Here is a 17,864-nt window from a genome sequence, read left to right as displayed (position 1 = left end):
AACCCCCACACTCCAAATGGCTGCTGCCGATGGAGAGCCGGGCCTCCACTACTCCAAGATCAGGCGGTTGAAGATCAAAATAAATCAACCTGGCTGCTCTTTTTTGGTGTCGAAGTCAGATCAGAGGTTGCCACTGCCCTACCTCCGCCATGTTTCTCCAAGAACCCCTTCTTCTCCCAGGAGTAACCCTCGCATCTTCATCTGACCAGTCAACATCAACATTCCAAGTCATAGGTAACAAATATCGCACCCTTAACAAGCCCTGTTTGTCAGCTCTAAAAGGCTCTACTAGATCCAGCAACATCCCACCCCATCGCAACCCTCGCCGACTCTACCCCCGAGCACTGCCACACCGCCATCACGAACTCCCTCTCTGCAAATGAAGCCTTACGATCCCTGAACGCTCGTGCCCGCGCTTCCCTGCTCTTAAAATGGTACACTCTGGTACTCGAAGCCGAAACGGACCTGGCGACTATCATCACCGCGGAAAACGGCAAGACGGCCCGCGAAGCGCGAGACGAGGTGAAATATGCAGCGGAGTTTTTATTCTGGTTTGCAGGGGAGGCGCAGAGGGTTTATGGAAATGTCTGTTACACCCTTTCTTTTCTTTTTTTGTTTTTTAACAGCTGAACGACGTGTAGCAGGGTAGAAGCTAACTATCCTGGCGACATATAGGTAATTCCATCTTCTGCACCCAATACCAAAGCCAAAACAATCCACCAGCCCATCGGTCTGGTTAGCATAATAAACCCCTGGAACTTCCCCGCCGCCATGGTCACCCGGAAAGTCGGGGCTGCGTTTGCAGCCGGCTGCGCCTGTATTCTCAAGCCTGCGACAGAGACCCCTCTGACCGCGATCGCTCTGGCAACGTTGGCTGTTAGGGCTGGATTCCCCGAGCACGCGCTGCAGGTCCTCCCGACAAAAGAGCATACGGCTGCAATTGGGGAGATTCTAACGACGGATTCCAGGATTAAAAGTTCAGTTTTACGGGGTCCACCGCTGTAGGGAAGATGCTTGCGGCGCGGTGCATGAATCATGGTGTTAAGCAGTTGAGCCTTGAACTTGGGGGTAACGCCCCAGTTGTTGTCTTTGAGGATGCGAATGTGGACAAGGCCGTGGAGGGAATTATGGTGAGTAAGTTCCGGCTCTCGGGGCAGACCTGTGTATGTGCCAACCGAGTTTTCGTCCACTCGAGTATCTATGGGGCTGTTGTCAAGCGGTTGGTGGAAAGGATTAGAGCCGAGTTAAAGCTTGGTAAGGGGGATGAAGAGGGAACGACGATGGGGCCGTTGATCTCAGCACAGGCGGCGGAGAAGGTTGCTGCTCATATGGAGGATGCGGTGCAGAGGGGCGCGAAGGTTGTTGTTGGGGGTGGAGTCTCGGAGCTTGGTGCTGCGTTCTTCGAGCCGACGGTACTGGTCGACGTCAGTCCAGGCTCGATTTGCTTGGAGCAGGAGACATTTGGGCCGCTGGTTCCGGTTGTGCGGTTTGACAGAGAGGACGAAGTGGTGCATATGGCGAACCGCGTGGCGGCTGGGTTGGCCGGGTATATCTTCACCGAGAGTATTGCGAGGGCTGAGCGGGTGAGCGAGGCGTTGGAGGTTGGCATGATCGGGGTCAATACCGGCAAGATCAGCGATCCTGCGGTGCCGTTTGGAGGAATCAAGGAAAGCGGCATTGGAAGAGAGGTTCGTCTTCATCTCCACCGTCCTGACCCTGCATATACTAACGGGTTAGGGCTCATGGCTGGGTATCCACGAGTACCTCCAAGTCAAAAGCATTACCACAAATATCAGCCCATAGACAGACTGCTCGGAAATACAGATCTACATGGAATCCGCAATAAACACTTAAAGTGGCCCAGTGTACCGACATGGTCGTAACGTACATGACTCAGAATAGTTGCGTCGATATCTGTCGCTTTCAACTCACCCTTTCATACCATGACGGCTGTCCCGGTTGCAGCTGGATGGAGACTGGGCAGTAATGGAGGCTACGGCGGATGCCAAGGTCAGCGACGATCCTCTTGCCTGAGGGATGTTACACCAGAAATGGCACGGAGGGGACAAGGGGGGGCGCATTGGAGGCTCCTTGGTCTGCGCAGAAGCACCTCGTGGGTGATTAGGTGACACGACGGGAGAAGGAGAAAGGAGAGGTTGGCGAATTCCATTTTCAGTTTATTTTCGCATGTCCAGATGCTGCGAGGTGGATAATTCTCACTGCAACTATATACTCCAGTCTCCATTGTGGGGGTAACCCTAAGCTCTACTAATTCGTACAAGAGTCGGCTTACTGCCCATTGACCCCGTTCGAAACACCCCCATCCTCTGCAATCCACTGGTAAATAACCTTGGCATCCAACCCTTTGTACTTCTCCAACCCCGCCGTAGCCCTGTAGGCTTCCAACGCCGGTTCTCCAAGGACCATCCTGACCCCCAGTTCTTCTCCAGCCTTATGTGCCAACTCGAGCACTCCAAGACACATCTCAATAGCAAAGCCGGGCTTATAGCCGTTACTCGCCGGGTTTCCCGGTGTAAGCCCAGGAACCGGATTATTCACCTTGGTATTAAAACTCATTCCGGAGGACGCGTTGAGGACGTCGTTGAGCTTGTGCTTGTCGAGGCCAGCGCGGATGCCCATGTTGATTGTTTCGGCAGTGGCAATGGTGGTGATGGACGAGAGGTAGTTGTTCAGCAGTTTTGTTTTGAGGCCCGTGCCTGAAGGTCCGCAGTGAAAGATGGAGGACTCCTTGCCCATGTGGAGGAGGATAGAGAGGACTCGAGGGTACAGGTGGTCTGGTGAGCCGACCATGAATGACAAGATACCCTTCTCGGCACCCATGGAGCCGCCCTAAGACTCACCGTATCAGAAAGGGTTATCTGAATAGACATTGGATCAGGGATTTACCGAACATGGCGCGTCCACAAAGGCGCCGTATCCGCCTCCTGTGACCTTGACTCCGATCTGGCTCGACACCGTTGCGTCAATTGTACTCAGCTCGAGATACAGAACAGACTCTCGAGCCCTTGCCGCTAGCAGGCCAGACTCGGGATGTAGAAAGACTTGCTCGACATGCGGCGCCCGTGGAACCGAGGTGAGGATGATATCCTGTTGCTATTAGTCTTATGTTCATCGCCGTTAGGATGGGTAGCCTAGCCGCCGTACACTATGCTCACCAATTTCCTTTGGTGAAGAAGCGATGATTACATTTCCTGCCTTGCCGAACTCTTCCTTGAACTTGGTCAACGTCTCGGGGTTCACGTCGTAGACAAACAATTTATCAGATGAAGAGATCTTCTGTCGGAGGTTCTTTGCCATGCCGTGACCCATCTGGCCGAGACCGATGAAGCCGTAGGTTGTGGTACTAGTAGCCATGATAGGAGAGGAATTAGGCCTGGGCTAGGTGTGTATGACAGCCAAAGGATGCAGCGGCCTCGACAGTCGACCTGGCGTATATGAAGTACATCTTTGTCTGATAATCGAAAGCCCCCGGCTGAGTCCGTGGGCCCCTCGTAAGTTGCTTGATCGGAGATGCCCACCCACGATGCTCATTGTGGAGGAGTTGGAGACTCCATCCCGCCAAGTTGGAGATCGATGATCATCTTGGGGTTGTGCTCAGTGTTGGAGAGCAGAAGCAACAACTTTGCTAGCACAAGATCCCCCAGAAGTAGTTAAAAGCCCATCCTTCGCGCAATCAATGAAAGCTAATCATCACACCACTCACTTCCTCAAAACAGCTTCAGTTGGAAACCAACTTTACAAATCAATTCTGCAACCACCAAAATGACCACCCGCGAAACCAACCAAAAGGCCCTCTATGAGGTCGGCATGCCTATCCGTCGCGCCGTCCTCGGCGACGCCTACGTCAATAATGCCCTTGCAAAGGGCAGCACCGAGTTTGCCCGCGCCATGCAGGAGTTTACCACCGCCTTCTGCTGGGGTGCAGTCTGGGACCGCCCTGGGCTCGACCGCAAGCAACGCTCCCTGATCAACTTGAGCATGCTGGCGGCAACGGGAAAGATTCATGAATTGGCCGTGCATACTCGCGGAGCTGTGATCAATGGACTGTCCAAGACGGAGATTCGGGAGGTGCTGGTGCAGATCTGTATTTACATGGGTGTGCCGGCTGGGATGGAGGCGTTCAAGACCTGTGAGGGTGTGTTGGAGACTATGGAGAGGGAAGGTGTTCAGGTCAAGGAGTAGAGCACAGACACAGTGTGACTATTGCTATATAGAAATATCAAATCTGGTTGATAAGCTCCGAGTGTGTGCGTAGAACGCGGGATAATTTTGGAATCAACCCCCAAACAGTCGTTTCTCTAGTATCGAATAATTGGCTCCATTGCTGAAGAACAGCCGACGCCATGTGCGTAAGGACGGAGGTTGATAGGGCGTCGGTATGGCTTATGGCCAACGCCTGCTGAATCAGATCAATCACTTTCCACTCCTCGGGTGTTACTTGGGCGACGCCATCGTCAGACAGACATAACAGCCATGCAGAGAGCACTAGGGCGCATTCAAAGTAGCAAACCGGATGTTGCACACTCCAGCCCCAGAAACTGGTCCGCGCGACAACGTTGAACCCCAGTTGCACAGGGACTCGCAGAGCAAGACATGCATGAAGCGCCGCTCTTGTGGCATCTGGTCCACGAGTGAGCTGGCTGACCTCACGAATCGACGCCTCAATTACATCGATGGAGTCGCACCAGCTAAGATGCTGACGAACAGGAGAGTAGTCCGTCACTAGACGCATGTATGCCAGCCGTAAAAGTGCGGTGCTGTTGAAAAGCATCGGTCCGTGTGGGCTACTTGGGGAGAGCGAGGCACTCGGCTCCCGCTCCCAAACCCTCTGCCATCGCCGAAGAGCACGCAGGAAGCGGTGATACATTGCGGCGCTCGCAGCGTCATCCTTAGGCGACGCCTTGCGGAACAGGATGATCCGTTGCACAAGACATGAGACAATGATGTGGCAGCCAAATGCTGGGATCCGGCTGGGGATGTTCTGCGCCTCATCACTCATGATATCATCAGCAACCGCAGCAGCAGAGCAGTATGGCGCTGCACTGGCATGCCTCTGACTTGACCGGTTCCATTCGTCTTCTGATTTGGCCGCCCATTGGCTCTCATGGCTGGGCATGCCAAACCGATCCTCGAGGTTAATGGGGGCAGTTATATCGTATGCCACGTTGATTAGTGTTGTAAGCGTGAAGACGCAATATGTGACCCTACACTTGTTAGCAGACTCAACGGACAAGTAAGATACAACTGACCTTCTTAATGATTCCTGCTCACACCATAACTCCCAGGTAACTGGCTCCGAGCCAGAGTTCATCCGAGCCCATTCTCGTCGTACCAGAAGAGTAATTTCGCCAAAGAACCCAAGTGCCGTTTGTAAATCATCACTCTTGCCGCTCCAGGCCTTGTAGGCTGTCAAGACCATCAGTGTCTGCAGTGTCCACAGTCCCGGCTCCTCGTACCGAAAGCACGCCACGGCTGCCTGGTACAAGTTATCAGCGGCTTCTCCTTCAAGGCTATACAGCGCCCCGCTGGCTGATATGGCAAGAATCAAAGCAGTCCTTGCGGTCTCAAAGGACCAGGTGGCCGCGTGCAGAAAGGGCTGGTGGCGGTGAAAACTTTCAAAGTAGCGTCTTGCGTACTTTGAGACGCAGAACTGGGACGGTAATCCATTTCCGTGGCCGCAGCTCTCGAGTTCCTCCTGCATTGCTGTCCATCGTGCCTGGGAGATTCCCGGTATGGTTGCATCGGCCGTCTCAAGCTGCTGCGCTGGCTCGGTGCGGAGGATTTCCAGCAGCGGGGAGCCGGGGCGAGACAGCATTGTCGTGTCGCCCGTAGTCTGGGGTCCGACTTCGTCACTCGACGGCGGTAGTTGCACAGTTCGATCAAGGCTTTGAAGCTGATGCAGCCAGAAAAGGTCGTCCGGCAGCAAGCTCTCCGAGAGGGACAGGGCGAGGCCGGTCTGGGACGGGGGAGGCCAGTCGGTCGAGCCGCCATCAAAAGGCCAGGTATTTGGCAAGTCGACACCTTCCATGTTGAATGTAGCTGTCGGGCTCTCCGGCTAGTGACCATCAGCGCTGCTTTCTCCACTCTTGGGAGTCACCTACGATTCTGATCTCTCGGTGTTGTGGCGATGCTACACCGGGTCGTGTTATGCGGGCCGTAAGACGAGACGGGTGGGATTTCTTTTCATGACGACGGAGTAGGTCTGTCCTGGAAAAGCTTTTCTCGCACAACTTGCAGCTGAAGGGCTTTTCCTTGGTGTCTTCTTCAAAATCAGTGTGAAAACAGGGTAGCGCGCGGTAGCATCACTCACGGATCCGTTCGTGGCGGACGAGGTGCTCAGCACGAACAAACTCCCTCGCACAATGGGAGCACCGGTGGGATGGCGTCTGAAGAGGCGACATGGTCCTCAGCTTATTGAAGGGGAGACGAAGGTGAGGACAGCAGGCTGGCAGCCAACGGTCGGGGAAAAGGCCGAGCTAGCGTCGGGGTTCCCCAGATTGGAGTAGATATAATAATACGAATTTTATTCCGGCTACGGCATGTAGATCGTGCTTGGCTCTCTCCCCCAGATTCAAGGCTATCTAAGCTGCCGAGGGCATGCTACCACCCTCCTGCTCCAAGATTCCCCACGGCCCTCCTGGACTGCCTATAGAGTGTGCAAGGTTGGCTGCTCTCCCATTGCCTCATATCTTGCGATAAGCTTGCGGTTGTCTCGCTTCAGCGTCACTTTCATCACCACGCAGCAGGCAATGCTCAGCACAGCAAACGCCATCATCAGGATCATCGCGAGCACATAACGCGGTTCGTCGCCGTCGCGGAAGAAATACGGGCTCCAGATGTTGCCCAGCTGGCTGGTCAGGTTGATGAGTGCCGTCGCACAGGCTCGCTTCTCCGGCGTCTGGCTCACTGCCGACGCGGCCCAGGTGTACACCAGGGAGTTGGCTGCAAAGCATCCCGGGATGTACAGAAACGAGGAGAAGTACCGTGCAGGGGTATTCAGCGTTGACACGCTGATCACGAAGCCAGCAACGGCCACAGCCATGGATCCGCCAATGTGATGGCCTCGATCACCGATTCGGTCACTCGACCATGCGACGCCGAACGCAATAATCGCCCCGAGAACATACGGTGGTGCAGTGCACAAGAGTGTCACGACCGTACTTCCTAGGTTGAATCCTCTGACAATTGATGGGTAGAAATTGTTGAAGCCGTACGCGGTGTGGTTCGCACAGAGCATGAGGGCCTTTTGTACAGGACAATGTTAGTCAGGCTCACTTTGGAAAGAAAAGACGCGATAAATCGTACAAATACAGCAACTCGGGGATCCTTAACAGCTGATTTGAGCCCAAACCAAACTGATCGGTCCGACTCCTGGTTGGACACCTGGTCCCTCTGGATGCGATCTATGGCCAGTGCCCGCTCGGACTCATTAAAAACCCACTTCGTCGAGCCTGTTGCAGTTCCGGGAAAGTCTGGAAGCAGAAGCAGTGCGAGAAGGCCAGCAACAAAACTGCCGGCCCCTTCGATGATAAACAACCAGCGCCACCCGGCCAGCCCACGCGCCCCGTCCAGGCCAGAGAATATCCCGGCGGCAAGAAGGCCGGAAAACGCAGTAGCGAGAACAAGGCCAGAGTATAGAACGGCAGTTCTGAGCGCCAGTTCTCTCTTGGTGTACCAACAGGAGAGAAGGTAGAATACCCCCGGAAAGAAGGGCGCTTCAGAAATACCCAGCAATAGACGCACTGCTATCAGTTGCCCGTACGTGTGTACGGCACCGGTAGCTGCGGATATGCAGGACCACACACACACCCAGATTGCAATGTATATGGATGGACGAACTCGCGTTATGATCATATTACTCGGTAACTGCATGAGCATGTACCTATCCGGAGTTAGCCAGGCCTCTCTTGCGAAGGCTACCACATACCCGACGTTGAGAATTGAAATGGCGGTGTTGTATTCACTGCCATGTAAGTTCAGATCCTCTTCAAAAGAGTTTAATTTGGCTTGCCTGTTGGAGTCAGTGAAAGGTCGCTAGCAGGGAGGTATATCTCACGCGATGTTATTGCGGTCCAAATAGTTGAACAGGTATAGAACCCACACCATCGGCATCAACGTCAAGTCCAGTTTCCGGACTAGACGTTTCTCCTGGATTAGAGTCTCTCCATCCCAGGCGATTTGGCTTGGACCTTTCTCGTCGATAATATTATCCACATGCTGTGACGCCGGCCCAACAGGCTTTTCAGACATGGTGGCCTTGCTAAACGATGAATAGATACTCGTTCCCACTCCTTGTGTCTCGAATGAGGGTCTTTATATAGGAGCCTTGGGAGCTGAATGGGGCGGTGATCAGATCTCCGCAAACTGATAATCCGGGGAAGCTGGACTATGGAGGCTTTGAAGAATGGCGTATTCCAGACCGTGAGCTTTACCCCCGCCCGGTCGTTCTGGTCATGCTGTGGTTGCCGGCCTCCATTGTGGAGGCGACGGATGTTTTCGAGCAGCTGTGGGGGAATTGTGGAGGTGGCTTGGGGGTTGGAGATAATCGTCCTTACGGGTTACACGCTCGGTGCGCCGACTCGTAAAGTAAGACAGCATTCCCTTTGAGTACAGGGCAAAGGCCCAATTCCTTTCTCTCCATCTGACAACGGACCCAGAGTTGCAGGAGCTTCGTACAGTTAACTAACCTTGAAGCGTGTCGTACCGAGTAGAGACCCTGGTAGGGATCCGCGTCCACGAAAACACCAAATAAAGCCATTAATTCAACCAGTAATGAAAGGTCTAATAGGAAATATGAGAAATAATATAAACTAATCTCACCCAATCTCACGCCGACCCCCACCTGACTGCTGCCCGCGGTGAAACCACACGCTGGTTGGCGACTGACTATATCGGAGTCCCAGCTCTGGTATCTTTATTTTTATGTATTCATTGGAGCAGTGGTCCGACTGTTAATGCAGTATCTCAGTGGATTTGTATAGAAACAAGAGAGAAAAGCAAAAGAATACAGTTTCAACACCACCGTTTCCAACATACCCACCCGGCTGTCCACCTTACAATATATCTAGTCACTCAACAATCTCTCTTCAATAAGACCTGACACAAGAATTCCCCTTTTATCTCTCTAATCCCTGAGCTGTGTACCTAAGCCCTACTCTATTTTTATACTAGCTGAAAGTTAAGCTGGCTAAGCAGTATTATAAGTATCTTAAGAATATTTATTATTCCTAAATTCTGACTTATACACATGTGGTGTCTAATACTGAAAGGAATTAGGTATCTGCCTTTTTCTTTACTGTATGTCTTGTCAAGCTAGCGGCTCGGATTGTAGGAGTTTGTGATTGAGGATGTAGTTTGATATATATATGTGATAACATCCCGAGATCGGTAAATATCGAAACCATGGAAATGCCGAAGTGCAGCCCGAAGGCGCACTTCTGGCGTCATTTTTCTTTAAATCTGCCAGCTACCTAAGAGTTTATATATAACCTACTAAAATATCGGCAATCGTCTTAACGGATGGTGGAACCACGGGATATCGATGTCTCCGATGTACATCGAAGGCATCGATATCTCCGAGCATCACCATCGAGAATCACATATATACTTGTCTAAGACTATCGGTTCTGATTAATATTTAGTAAAGAAGGATAAAAAGGCTTATTTCTTGAGTGATATAGCTACCTTTAATATTTATATTATCTAGATATTTAACATAACACTACAGAGATATTATGAAGATAGGATTAAGATAGAAGTTCTCTTGGATACAGGCTATTATATATAGTAAAGAGGCCTTAAGGCTTTAAATAGAATAAAAAATTTAGTTTTCTCTAAAAGAATCTAGGTTTATTTAGATTTTCTTTTATATAGTGGCTAGTATCTCAGGATTCTGTATATAGCTACATAATTGATGCTCTAATGCTTATCGAGAGTCATTACTAGTAGATATAGATATCTAAGTCTATCGAGACATTGAGCGTTATTGAGAGGTACGACACGATAAAGCAGCCAACGTTGGGCGCGAAATGTGTGAACTGAAAACATGGTCGAATTTCGTAATGGCAGTCTTCAGTTCTCGTCTGCGGCTCAAAGTGCTATCAGGTTCTTCCTGGCTCATAGCGTGTGGTTGTTGAGCGGAGAGTTGGTACTCCGTAACTAACCCTCCGATCAAATGAAAGCTTACTTTCATAGCCGAACCGCTGTCCAGAGATTCGGTGATAACTGGGATGCTTGGTATAGAGACAAACAGATCCATAATCCGCGGTACGTAGTTGCAGTTATGTTGCCGAGCCTAGGGACAGGCAGGAGAAGGGTTTAAATGCAAGAGAATGGAAACTGTTGTATGAGTGTCTTATGTACAACCATAATTTCAATGCGACTCAGTAAGGACAAACGGACGATATGCACTAGTGTCAGTTGTCCTATTGATGATCAGACTGAATTTAAAAGCCTTATCCTCTAGATCATGAACAGCCTGATATCACCAACCACCAAAATACCGACAGGCAAAGGCGCGAACAACCCCCCCCGGGGCAATAACCATCTCCGACGCTCTAGAGGTTTTTCAATTCCTCAAAGGTGGACTGCATCTGCGAATACTGGTCCGAGTCCAGGTTGTTGTACAGCAGACATGCAGAGCCACAGGGAGTGGCCACGGGGCCCTCCACATCGCCGGTGATGACGTTACTCAGAACCATGCACTGAGAGGTCAGGCCGTCAATTTGGACACCTGAGAGGGAAGAGGTAGAGCAGTTAGCCTGATTCAACCAAGCAGGGCGTTGTTCTCTAGTTTGCTCACCGTTGTTCTCAACAGGACCGGTCACCGTCACAGTGACTGCCGGGTCCATCAAGCTGTCCACGCACTGATCAAAGTTGTGCTGGGGGACTCCCTCGGGCGCCTCGACCTGGACGGCACGGCCATTTAGATCGAAGCTTCTCTTACTGTCAGATCCAGCTGCCGCCCCGGCAATCGCACCACCGAAGCTGGCTGCCGCGGAGCCGACCTGGGCGACGGTCATGGCCACAGCATCGCCGATAAGAGGGCCAGCGATGAACGGGCACTGGATCGGCTGGCCTAACAGGTAGACAGCCACGGCGGCGCCGAGGCCTTTGGCTTTCAAAGACAAGGGTGCCATATTTAGAGGTGAAGTGTTTGTAATTTGGGTTGCAAAGAAGTTGTTATGTCTTATTGAGGGTGAGGATGGAAAGCACTAGGTGTAGGTCAAGGCGGACAGGACAGGGTCTTTATACCCATCTTCAAGGAGCCCGTGGCGTAATGAATGGCCAATAGCCCTTGCCTTTGATATGTCGCATAACCTTCCATGACCGCGGGAAAAGGATCAGTGTATCCATTATAATGTATGGCCTAACAAATATCCCGCTCGTTTATGGCCGCGGATTGAGGCGAAGCAGGCGTTCAGTCCCTGAACACGAAGCGCGACTTGGAGAAGCCAAGTAACTACATCAAAAGTATTGCCAGGATTGTGATCCTACGTGAAGATCTGTCTATCCAGGAAAATGGGGGGGCGGTTTCTTCGGTTTCTTTACGGGATGTAATGAATCAGACTGGCTCATTTAGACAAACGTGCTGCTCGATTCATTCAGGATATCACTTTCTCGGCATGTGTCGGCGTGCATACATCGCAGTTACAAGGGGAGTCGGTACTACTGGACTGATTGGCTGACTTGCTGTGGAGCGCGGCCTCCGGGAAACAGGATATCTGCATTGGAGATATCTTGGACAGGGCAAGCCATTGTTAGATGATTCTTGGAAGTCCCAGTAACAGCCAGGCTGTGGAGAAGTAGGAGTAGACGCAGTAGAATGGCTGAGTTTGGCCCCCAATATGGTGGGTTGATTACCGGGGCCGCGACTTTACACCTCCAGCTTCCTAGGATTCTCAGGGAAGGTAGGGACTACTATTGGCAATAGATAGGTCCGCGCTTGTTATTGCAAGATAACAAAATAATAGTCACAAAGGAAAATGAAAACGCTGGCGGAGTGGTCAAATAGGCCAGGGCGGGTTAGGGCAAATCTTGGGTTAGATATGCCGAAGCTGTGGAGAGGCAATGTTTCGAATAATGGTAATAATCCACAACTCACAAGCTAACATGCGCCCAGTTTGCAAAATACACGCAAGTCTGGACTTAAGGATAGGATACTTTCCTATACCTACCTACCCTACCTGCCAATCCCCTTTTGCTGCTGTCAAACCCTTGAATTTTCTCGCACTTTGCACGCGATGGAGGTCTTGTCACTCTCACCATTGTTCTACTTCCTCGTAGCAAGCTTGCTCACCATAACCGGTCTTAAAAGACGCCGACTAACCCGTGTCCTGCTACTGGGGCCCATCTGGCTTTTCTCGCTAATGGCATTGGCCTCATCCCATAGGCTGGCTTGGATGACTGGGGCTGATAGTATTTTTGCAAGCCTGGTGGTCTTCTATCTGCTCTACTCGCCAAAGACGCTCGTTTTTGATCAGCATACTGTTATTCCGGAGCTGAACGATTCCCATGGCTGGAGCTTCATCGACTGTTGTCGGGTATGGAACAATCCTCGACAACTGCCACTACGATTACAGCACGAAAGAAAGGCTGCCAACACTCCCTCGAAGTCTCGAGTCCTCTTCTGCCTCAGTCGTTCAATCAAAGCAGCGGGGTTGTGGGCATTCGAGTACTTTATTTTTCAAAAGATCCTCATGTATGCCCTCTGGCCAGTGACTATCAGCGACTTTGCGCCTGAAATGGAAAGCCCGTTTTTCCACCGGCTATCGAAACATGAAATCCGAGTCCGCTCGATCATTTCCCTCCAGTGGATCTGGCGGGCCTACTTTTTCCTTGAGTTTCATCATTCGCTCTTGGCCATCGTTTTTGTGGGCATTCTGCGCTTCGATTCTCCGGGAGAGTGGCCGTCTCTCTTCGGGAGCCCGCTGGAAGCGTATACCATCAGAGGGTTTTGGGGCCGCTTCTGGCATCAATTGACGGTTCCTACGTACGTGTTTTATGCCCGGCTTGTCTCGAGGCAAATGGTGCAGCCAAACTCGCTCTGGGCCAAGGTATTAACCGCACTGCTTGTGTTCACGATATCCGGACTCTCGCACTCGGTGGTTGGGTGGGCGTTGGGTGACACGGCGCTATGTAGGGACATTCTATTCTTTGAGATGTGTTTCCTCGCCGCTGCGGGCGAGACAGTGGTGTCCAAGATAAGAGTCAAGGAACCGAGCATCTTCAGACGGACTTTTTCGCCAGTGTTTCGCAGGGTGGCGGGCATGATGTGGGTATTTGTATTCTTTTTCTGCACGGTTCCCACGTGGATTTACCCTAAAACGTACCACTATCTATTGAACCCGGAAGGATGAGTTTTTTTATATGTACGTATGAGACAGGCTTTCTTAGATACACAAACGAGTCAGGATGGGCCAATACCCCGAAATAACATGGTAGGCAAGCTCTGGAAGACGAGCGAATTCCTGCAGGGCAATGACAACCCATCCAATGAAGGGTACATACCCTCTGACAAAACCGAGGACCTGGCGGCGGTCCAAGAAGCCCTGGCTGCCCGAATACATGACCGTATCGTCGACGTGGTTATTATCCCCCTTGGTCAATATCAGCTGCTGGCTACTACGGCATTCGAAATCAGCACGGTGGAACAAAGCAAAGTTATTTAGTTTTGTAAAGTTCTTACGGGTTGTTTTGGTGGTCATGCCCATATGTCACCCGGTGCACCCTATGAACCATTGGGAACGCGCTCCCAGGTAACCAACAAACAGGCAAATCGCCTATTGCAGCATCCTTATGATGGTTGGAGACAAACAAGACGCCCCCCGGGGCAAATGCGGGCAGCATCGACTCAGTGGTGACCACCATCACTGGGTATGGCGTCCCGGTGCAAAGGCAAATGGCCTTCCAGGCCATGAAGCAGTTGGCAACGAGCTGGGCTGCGCCGAGGACCACGTTCAGAGTAGTTCGCATTCTTTGTCATTGCAGGAGGATGTTGGCTGAAGGCTCTTTAGGTGTTATTACTAGGGGCACCTCATTAACTCCGGCGCACGGATGGCGGCGACTGACCCACAGTCACAGCCACGTTTGCGGAACTGCTGCAGATCGAAGGAGCCGGGCGTAAACCCCTGGCATCAGAGGAGGGTGCCGCATGAATACCAGAACAATGGATTAAGCCGAGTTGCTCGAGAGAACAACCAAGCAAGACATCCTTGATCCCGGTACCCCTTTCTGGCGGCAAGTACAGCCTTTCTGAGCTTACACCTGCGCCTTCAATTCCATTTACAAAGTAACAGTAAATTGAGGCTCATCCGTGACATTTCAAAGGTTTGAGGGTGATGTATCCATGCCTCCTCAAAGGTAGTGCTGGGCTTCGGACGGACCGCCTCGGATAGGCCATTGTTCGACGAGGTTACAATAGTGTTGGAGATCCACCCGCTTGTAAACTCGCAGGTGGGGGCGTAATCTTGGGGTTTTAACTATAGGTCGGACTATTATAATGGCCCCCAAATGGCTGTTGAAGGATTCTAGGACGGCCCTTTCAGATTATCTGTTACAACGAGCATACCGCGGGAGTTGAGGGACGCACTGGTTGCTACGTGGTCATCAACGCTGTGGTGTAATATAGCTGAAACTACGTAGACTACTCCGTCAAAGGGAATATAAATTGCCTCCGGGGCGATGCTTTCAATTGCTTGTGGTCTCGGTGTCTTGCCATCCGCGATCGTACTACTATCTCTGCTCCCATTCCTCTAGCAGTATACATATACTCAGGGCCAAGGAACTGATACAGAAACGATCGAGTGATTTAAATAATTTCATCGCGTAAGGTGCGTTTTTTTTTTTTTTTTTTTTTGAAAAGGTCTTGGAAAGTGTGGGATTTGGTGACTAGTAAATAATATCTTTGCCCAGTATTTTTTGGCCCCAGGATCAGATGCACCAAGTTATCCGAGCTCTTACAGGACCATTTTGCACCATAATGCCACCAGATACTGGACCTGAAAACGTCATAAGTGGCGGGGTTACTAGAGCATGCATATTATGTGATATCTACCCTCTCCCTCGTCTTCCCGGCTCTTCCCAACCCGAGTCGAGTCCATCATGGCCACACACCAGGATAACAAAGCCCTGTCATCATCGCATTCTCATTATGGCCCGCTTTCATTTCCGTCAACCATGAGCGTCCACGGCCAATGGACAAAATGGAAATCCATGAACCTCTGCGGCGCCCATGCCAAAGACCGCCTATGCCTGATCGAAATGCAAACAGGTTACAGTGGCAAGCCCCCGCTAGGGATGAGAACTGGGTTTCTTCTGCGCGATGGGATGAGCCCCAAAGATCCTCTGCTTGCTGCTGCGGGCGATGAGGTGCCGGGCCTTCATGCTTTTAACCCTGATGGTATCATCTTCTTGCGCGGCTCCCAACCGCCCGTTGACGACCCCAAGTGCATGGATATGGGAATGAAAACCGAGCTTATGAGCGCTGAACCTGGTGTGGACAATGATGTCGCCTTCCGCTTCGCTATTGAGGTGGGGGAGAAGCTGCGGCGGGAGGAGTTTGCATGGAGGAGGGTCAAGGAGGGTAAGAGAAACGGCTATGAATTAATTCAGGTCTCATCCCAATTCGACAGCGGTTCCGAAAATGCTGAGCGCGTCGCCTTTCTTGAATGGCGGACAGCCTGGTCTAGCCTGACGCATGCGTTCACACTACACTTGACGGATGGCCAGGCCGAGGCGTTGGGAGAACGCTGGACTCTTATGGTTGTTGTCACTGCAATCAGGCTCTATACGTTGTATATCAAGGGAAGAACGAACAACACTGTCGTCGGTATTGGGAAGGGCACATTTGGAAGGTGATTTATTATCATTATTATTATTGTCTCTAATGTATGAGACCTGCAACTATTATCATTTCTTCTAAAAATTATTCCATATATACCTCTTATCTGTCATAGTGTCGTGTAGTCTGCAACTAGTGTTCGTTATTCTGCTGATGTATATTTAGTGCCTTGCCGTTGAGGAAGGAACGAATCAGTCATGAGATCCTGCCTGCTTCATTAGAACTCTGTCTTGATCAACCATCTGTTACCATCCAGTATTAAAGGCTCAACCAAGAAGGATTGATGCTAACTTTGTACCTTCCATCCTTCAAAATATCTACTGGCAATCGAATAGTTTAATGATAGAAAATAAATACATGCAAGCACCAAGTCAAAACAACTTTTCACCCTTTTAAGAACGTCGCAACAAAATCCGAATGAGATTTGTTTCCATCTAGACCTCGCCAAAACGCGGGTTGGGTTGGGTTCTCACTTTTTCGGCCCGCCCATGGGTTACCGAAGGCGGGTTTTGGGTGCTGTTAAAATATCCCGGTTACTGAGATAATCATGGGGGTGTCAACCCGTGGAGACGTGCATGCCTATATACCTGTTCACCAGTCTACTTGTACCTTGTGCAACACACAGTCAACTCCCCTCAATAACATGAACACTGAAGCATCACTTGTAAATCAACAGGTTATGAGCCCGGCAATGCTCACGTCAGATTGGAGAATACTTCCTACTCCTAAGTTTCCCCTTCAAGTGAAAGCTTCATCTATTGACTGAACTGGAATTTCAGGAATTCATCAAAGAAGAAGGGCGGTTCAAGGAGGAGGATAAGAAGACATCGTGGAAAGACGTCGGGGACATGAGGCTAAACTAGCGCATTTATCTGCTATCCTATATTATGCTATGCCAGTGTGTCTGCAACTATAGCCTTTTACCCATTACTTAGCGTAGGAACTCCTTGTTGATGCATTCTGTGTTAGGATCGAAATTCCCCCTTCCGACCATTACAGACGTAATGGGCTTTACCGGCACCAACGCGCAGCTGATAACCGTCCTGCCATATATTGCTAGTGCCATAACCGCAGTCCTATTTTTTAAACTGCCAGACCAGTACTACTGGCACATGCTATTTGTTGCAGTGCCCCTTCTTCTGATCATTATGGGGTACGCGATAATAAATAGGCCTTAAGGGTTGACTAGAGGCCAATATCAGGCCTGAGTATTTTATAATTATAGTAGCATATATAGGTATCTACCTAACCTACCCAGCTATAATCTTATATATAATGAACAACCTAGCGTCCTTAAAGTGCTGTACTATTAGCAGTGCATTCATTACCTGCATAGACAATACTGGAGGCATTATCGGTAGCTACATGTATCTTGATAAGGAGGCCCCGATCTATCTTACTGGCTTTGGGCTGTTGTTGGCTTTTGGTGAATCAGCCCTTCTTGTAGCTACTCTTTTCGAGTTATTCTTTATGTATGGCAACAAGCGCAATGCTAACTTGACCGAGACGGGTATCCGGGAGAAGTACACCGACGAGCAGTTGCTAGCCATGGGAGGCAGGTCCCCGCTCTTCAACTGCACGCTTTGAACAGGATTGTGGCTCAGGTGAAGCCTATAGATATCTTCCCTGACAGCCTGTCGGATGTGATGATATTAACTCCGAGCCAGGTTTTTTTGTTTGTAGGGGTAATAAATCAAGGAAGCCGGGTACTTCTGAGAGGGTGCAATATATACATTGACAAAACTTAGTATCCTATTTACTGTTCCCGGCCTTTTTGTAAATCAAAAGTCCCCAATCAGCTTAATCCAGGCCTCTTGGACTGCGGCGGATGAAAAACCAGCTGCCACATACCTCCGATGCATGTTCTGATTACTATCTGCGTGATTTCATTGCAGTCTTCCTCGCTCCTGTGGACTCTCCCACCACCACCCCTTCGCGCCAAGCGCCCCGATCAGCGAATCCACTCGGTGGACGATCTAGATGATACCATACCGATATCCTC

General features: G+C 50.7%; 11 protein-coding genes across 11 annotated transcripts; 5 read left to right on the top strand and 6 right to left on the bottom strand.

Annotated features, from left to right (window-relative positions):
- Positions 1-149: 149 nt before the first annotated feature.
- Positions 150-1,803, top strand: ASPVEDRAFT_80920 (NAD-dependent succinate-semialdehyde dehydrogenase; the record flags this gene model as incomplete). Its single annotated transcript, XM_040816948.1, has 5 exons — positions 150-234; positions 293-585; positions 676-909; positions 978-1,688; positions 1,738-1,803. 5 exons carry the CDS (start codon positions 150-152, stop codon positions 1,801-1,803), a joined length of 1,389 nt encoding a protein of 462 aa, XP_040665070.1.
- Positions 1,804-2,289: 486 nt separating this feature from the next.
- Positions 2,290-3,375, bottom strand: ASPVEDRAFT_125943 (NAD(P)-dependent oxidoreductase; the record flags this gene model as incomplete). Its single annotated transcript, XM_040806312.1, has 3 exons — positions 2,290-2,850; positions 2,908-3,108; positions 3,166-3,375. The coding sequence occupies 3 exons, from the start codon at positions 3,373-3,375 to the stop codon at positions 2,290-2,292; spliced, it is 972 nt and encodes a 323-aa protein (XP_040665069.1).
- A 408-nt stretch (positions 3,376-3,783) lies between these two features.
- Positions 3,784-4,203, top strand: ASPVEDRAFT_123634 (uncharacterized protein; the record flags this gene model as incomplete). The annotated part of the gene is made up of 1 exon (XM_040806098.1): positions 3,784-4,203. One exon carries the CDS (start codon positions 3,784-3,786, stop codon positions 4,201-4,203), a length of 420 nt encoding a protein of 139 aa, XP_040665068.1.
- Positions 4,204-4,531: 328 nt separating this feature from the next.
- On the bottom strand, positions 4,532-5,402 carry ASPVEDRAFT_69741 (uncharacterized protein; the record flags this gene model as incomplete). The annotated part of the gene is made up of 2 exons (XM_040816035.1): positions 5,271-5,402; positions 4,532-5,225 (listed from the first exon to the last, which is right to left on the bottom strand). Coding segments are annotated over exons 1-2 (756 nt in total), but the record flags the coding sequence as incomplete, so codon positions are not given.
- Positions 5,403-6,179: 777 nt separating this feature from the next.
- Positions 6,180-6,470, bottom strand: ASPVEDRAFT_163140 (uncharacterized protein; the record flags this gene model as incomplete). The annotated part of the gene is made up of 2 exons (XM_040808612.1): positions 6,332-6,470; positions 6,180-6,280 (listed from the first exon to the last, which is right to left on the bottom strand). Coding segments are annotated over exons 1-2 (192 nt in total), but the record flags the coding sequence as incomplete, so codon positions are not given.
- A 107-nt stretch (positions 6,471-6,577) lies between these two features.
- Positions 6,578-8,403, bottom strand: ASPVEDRAFT_882604 (uncharacterized protein). The gene is made up of 4 exons (XM_040818269.1): positions 8,078-8,403; positions 7,949-8,032; positions 7,327-7,903; positions 6,578-7,264 (listed from the first exon to the last, which is right to left on the bottom strand). Exons 1-4 carry the CDS (start codon positions 8,269-8,271, stop codon positions 6,668-6,670), a joined length of 1,452 nt encoding a protein of 483 aa, XP_040665065.1. The 5' UTR covers positions 8,272-8,403; the 3' UTR covers positions 6,578-6,667.
- A 2,174-nt stretch (positions 8,404-10,577) lies between these two features.
- ASPVEDRAFT_80915 (uncharacterized protein) lies at positions 10,578-11,159 on the bottom strand (the record flags this gene model as incomplete). The annotated part of the gene is made up of 2 exons (XM_040816947.1): positions 10,578-10,753; positions 10,823-11,159. 2 exons carry the CDS (start codon positions 11,157-11,159, stop codon positions 10,578-10,580), a joined length of 513 nt encoding a protein of 170 aa, XP_040665064.1.
- Positions 11,160-12,263: 1,104 nt separating this feature from the next.
- ASPVEDRAFT_26120 (wax synthase family protein) lies at positions 12,264-13,379 on the top strand (the record flags this gene model as incomplete). Its single annotated transcript, XM_040809864.1, has 1 exon — positions 12,264-13,379. The coding sequence occupies one exon, from the start codon at positions 12,264-12,266 to the stop codon at positions 13,377-13,379; it is 1,116 nt and encodes a 371-aa protein (XP_040665063.1).
- A 33-nt stretch (positions 13,380-13,412) lies between these two features.
- Positions 13,413-13,995, bottom strand: ASPVEDRAFT_123656 (S24/S26 family peptidase; the record flags this gene model as incomplete). Its single annotated transcript, XM_040806101.1, has 2 exons — positions 13,413-13,641; positions 13,709-13,995. 2 exons carry the CDS (start codon positions 13,993-13,995, stop codon positions 13,413-13,415), a joined length of 516 nt encoding a protein of 171 aa, XP_040665062.1.
- Positions 13,996-15,123: 1,128 nt separating this feature from the next.
- Positions 15,124-15,879, top strand: ASPVEDRAFT_26119 (uncharacterized protein; the record flags this gene model as incomplete). Its single annotated transcript, XM_040809863.1, has 1 exon — positions 15,124-15,879. The coding sequence occupies one exon, from the start codon at positions 15,124-15,126 to the stop codon at positions 15,877-15,879; it is 756 nt and encodes a 251-aa protein (XP_040665061.1).
- A 1,258-nt stretch (positions 15,880-17,137) lies between these two features.
- Positions 17,138-17,449, top strand: ASPVEDRAFT_26118 (uncharacterized protein; the record flags this gene model as incomplete). The annotated part of the gene is made up of 1 exon (XM_040809862.1): positions 17,138-17,449. One exon carries the CDS (start codon positions 17,138-17,140, stop codon positions 17,447-17,449), a length of 312 nt encoding a protein of 103 aa, XP_040665060.1.
- Positions 17,450-17,864: the final 415 nt, after the last annotated feature.

This window comes from Aspergillus versicolor, assembly GCF_001890125.1.
Source record: "Aspergillus versicolor CBS 583.65 unplaced genomic scaffold ASPVEscaffold_2, whole genome shotgun sequence".
Lineage (NCBI taxonomy): Eukaryota > Fungi > Ascomycota > Eurotiomycetes > Eurotiales > Aspergillaceae > Aspergillus > Aspergillus versicolor.
Note: the sequence above shows the minus strand (reverse complement) of the source record. Positions and strands in the feature narration are given on the sequence as shown.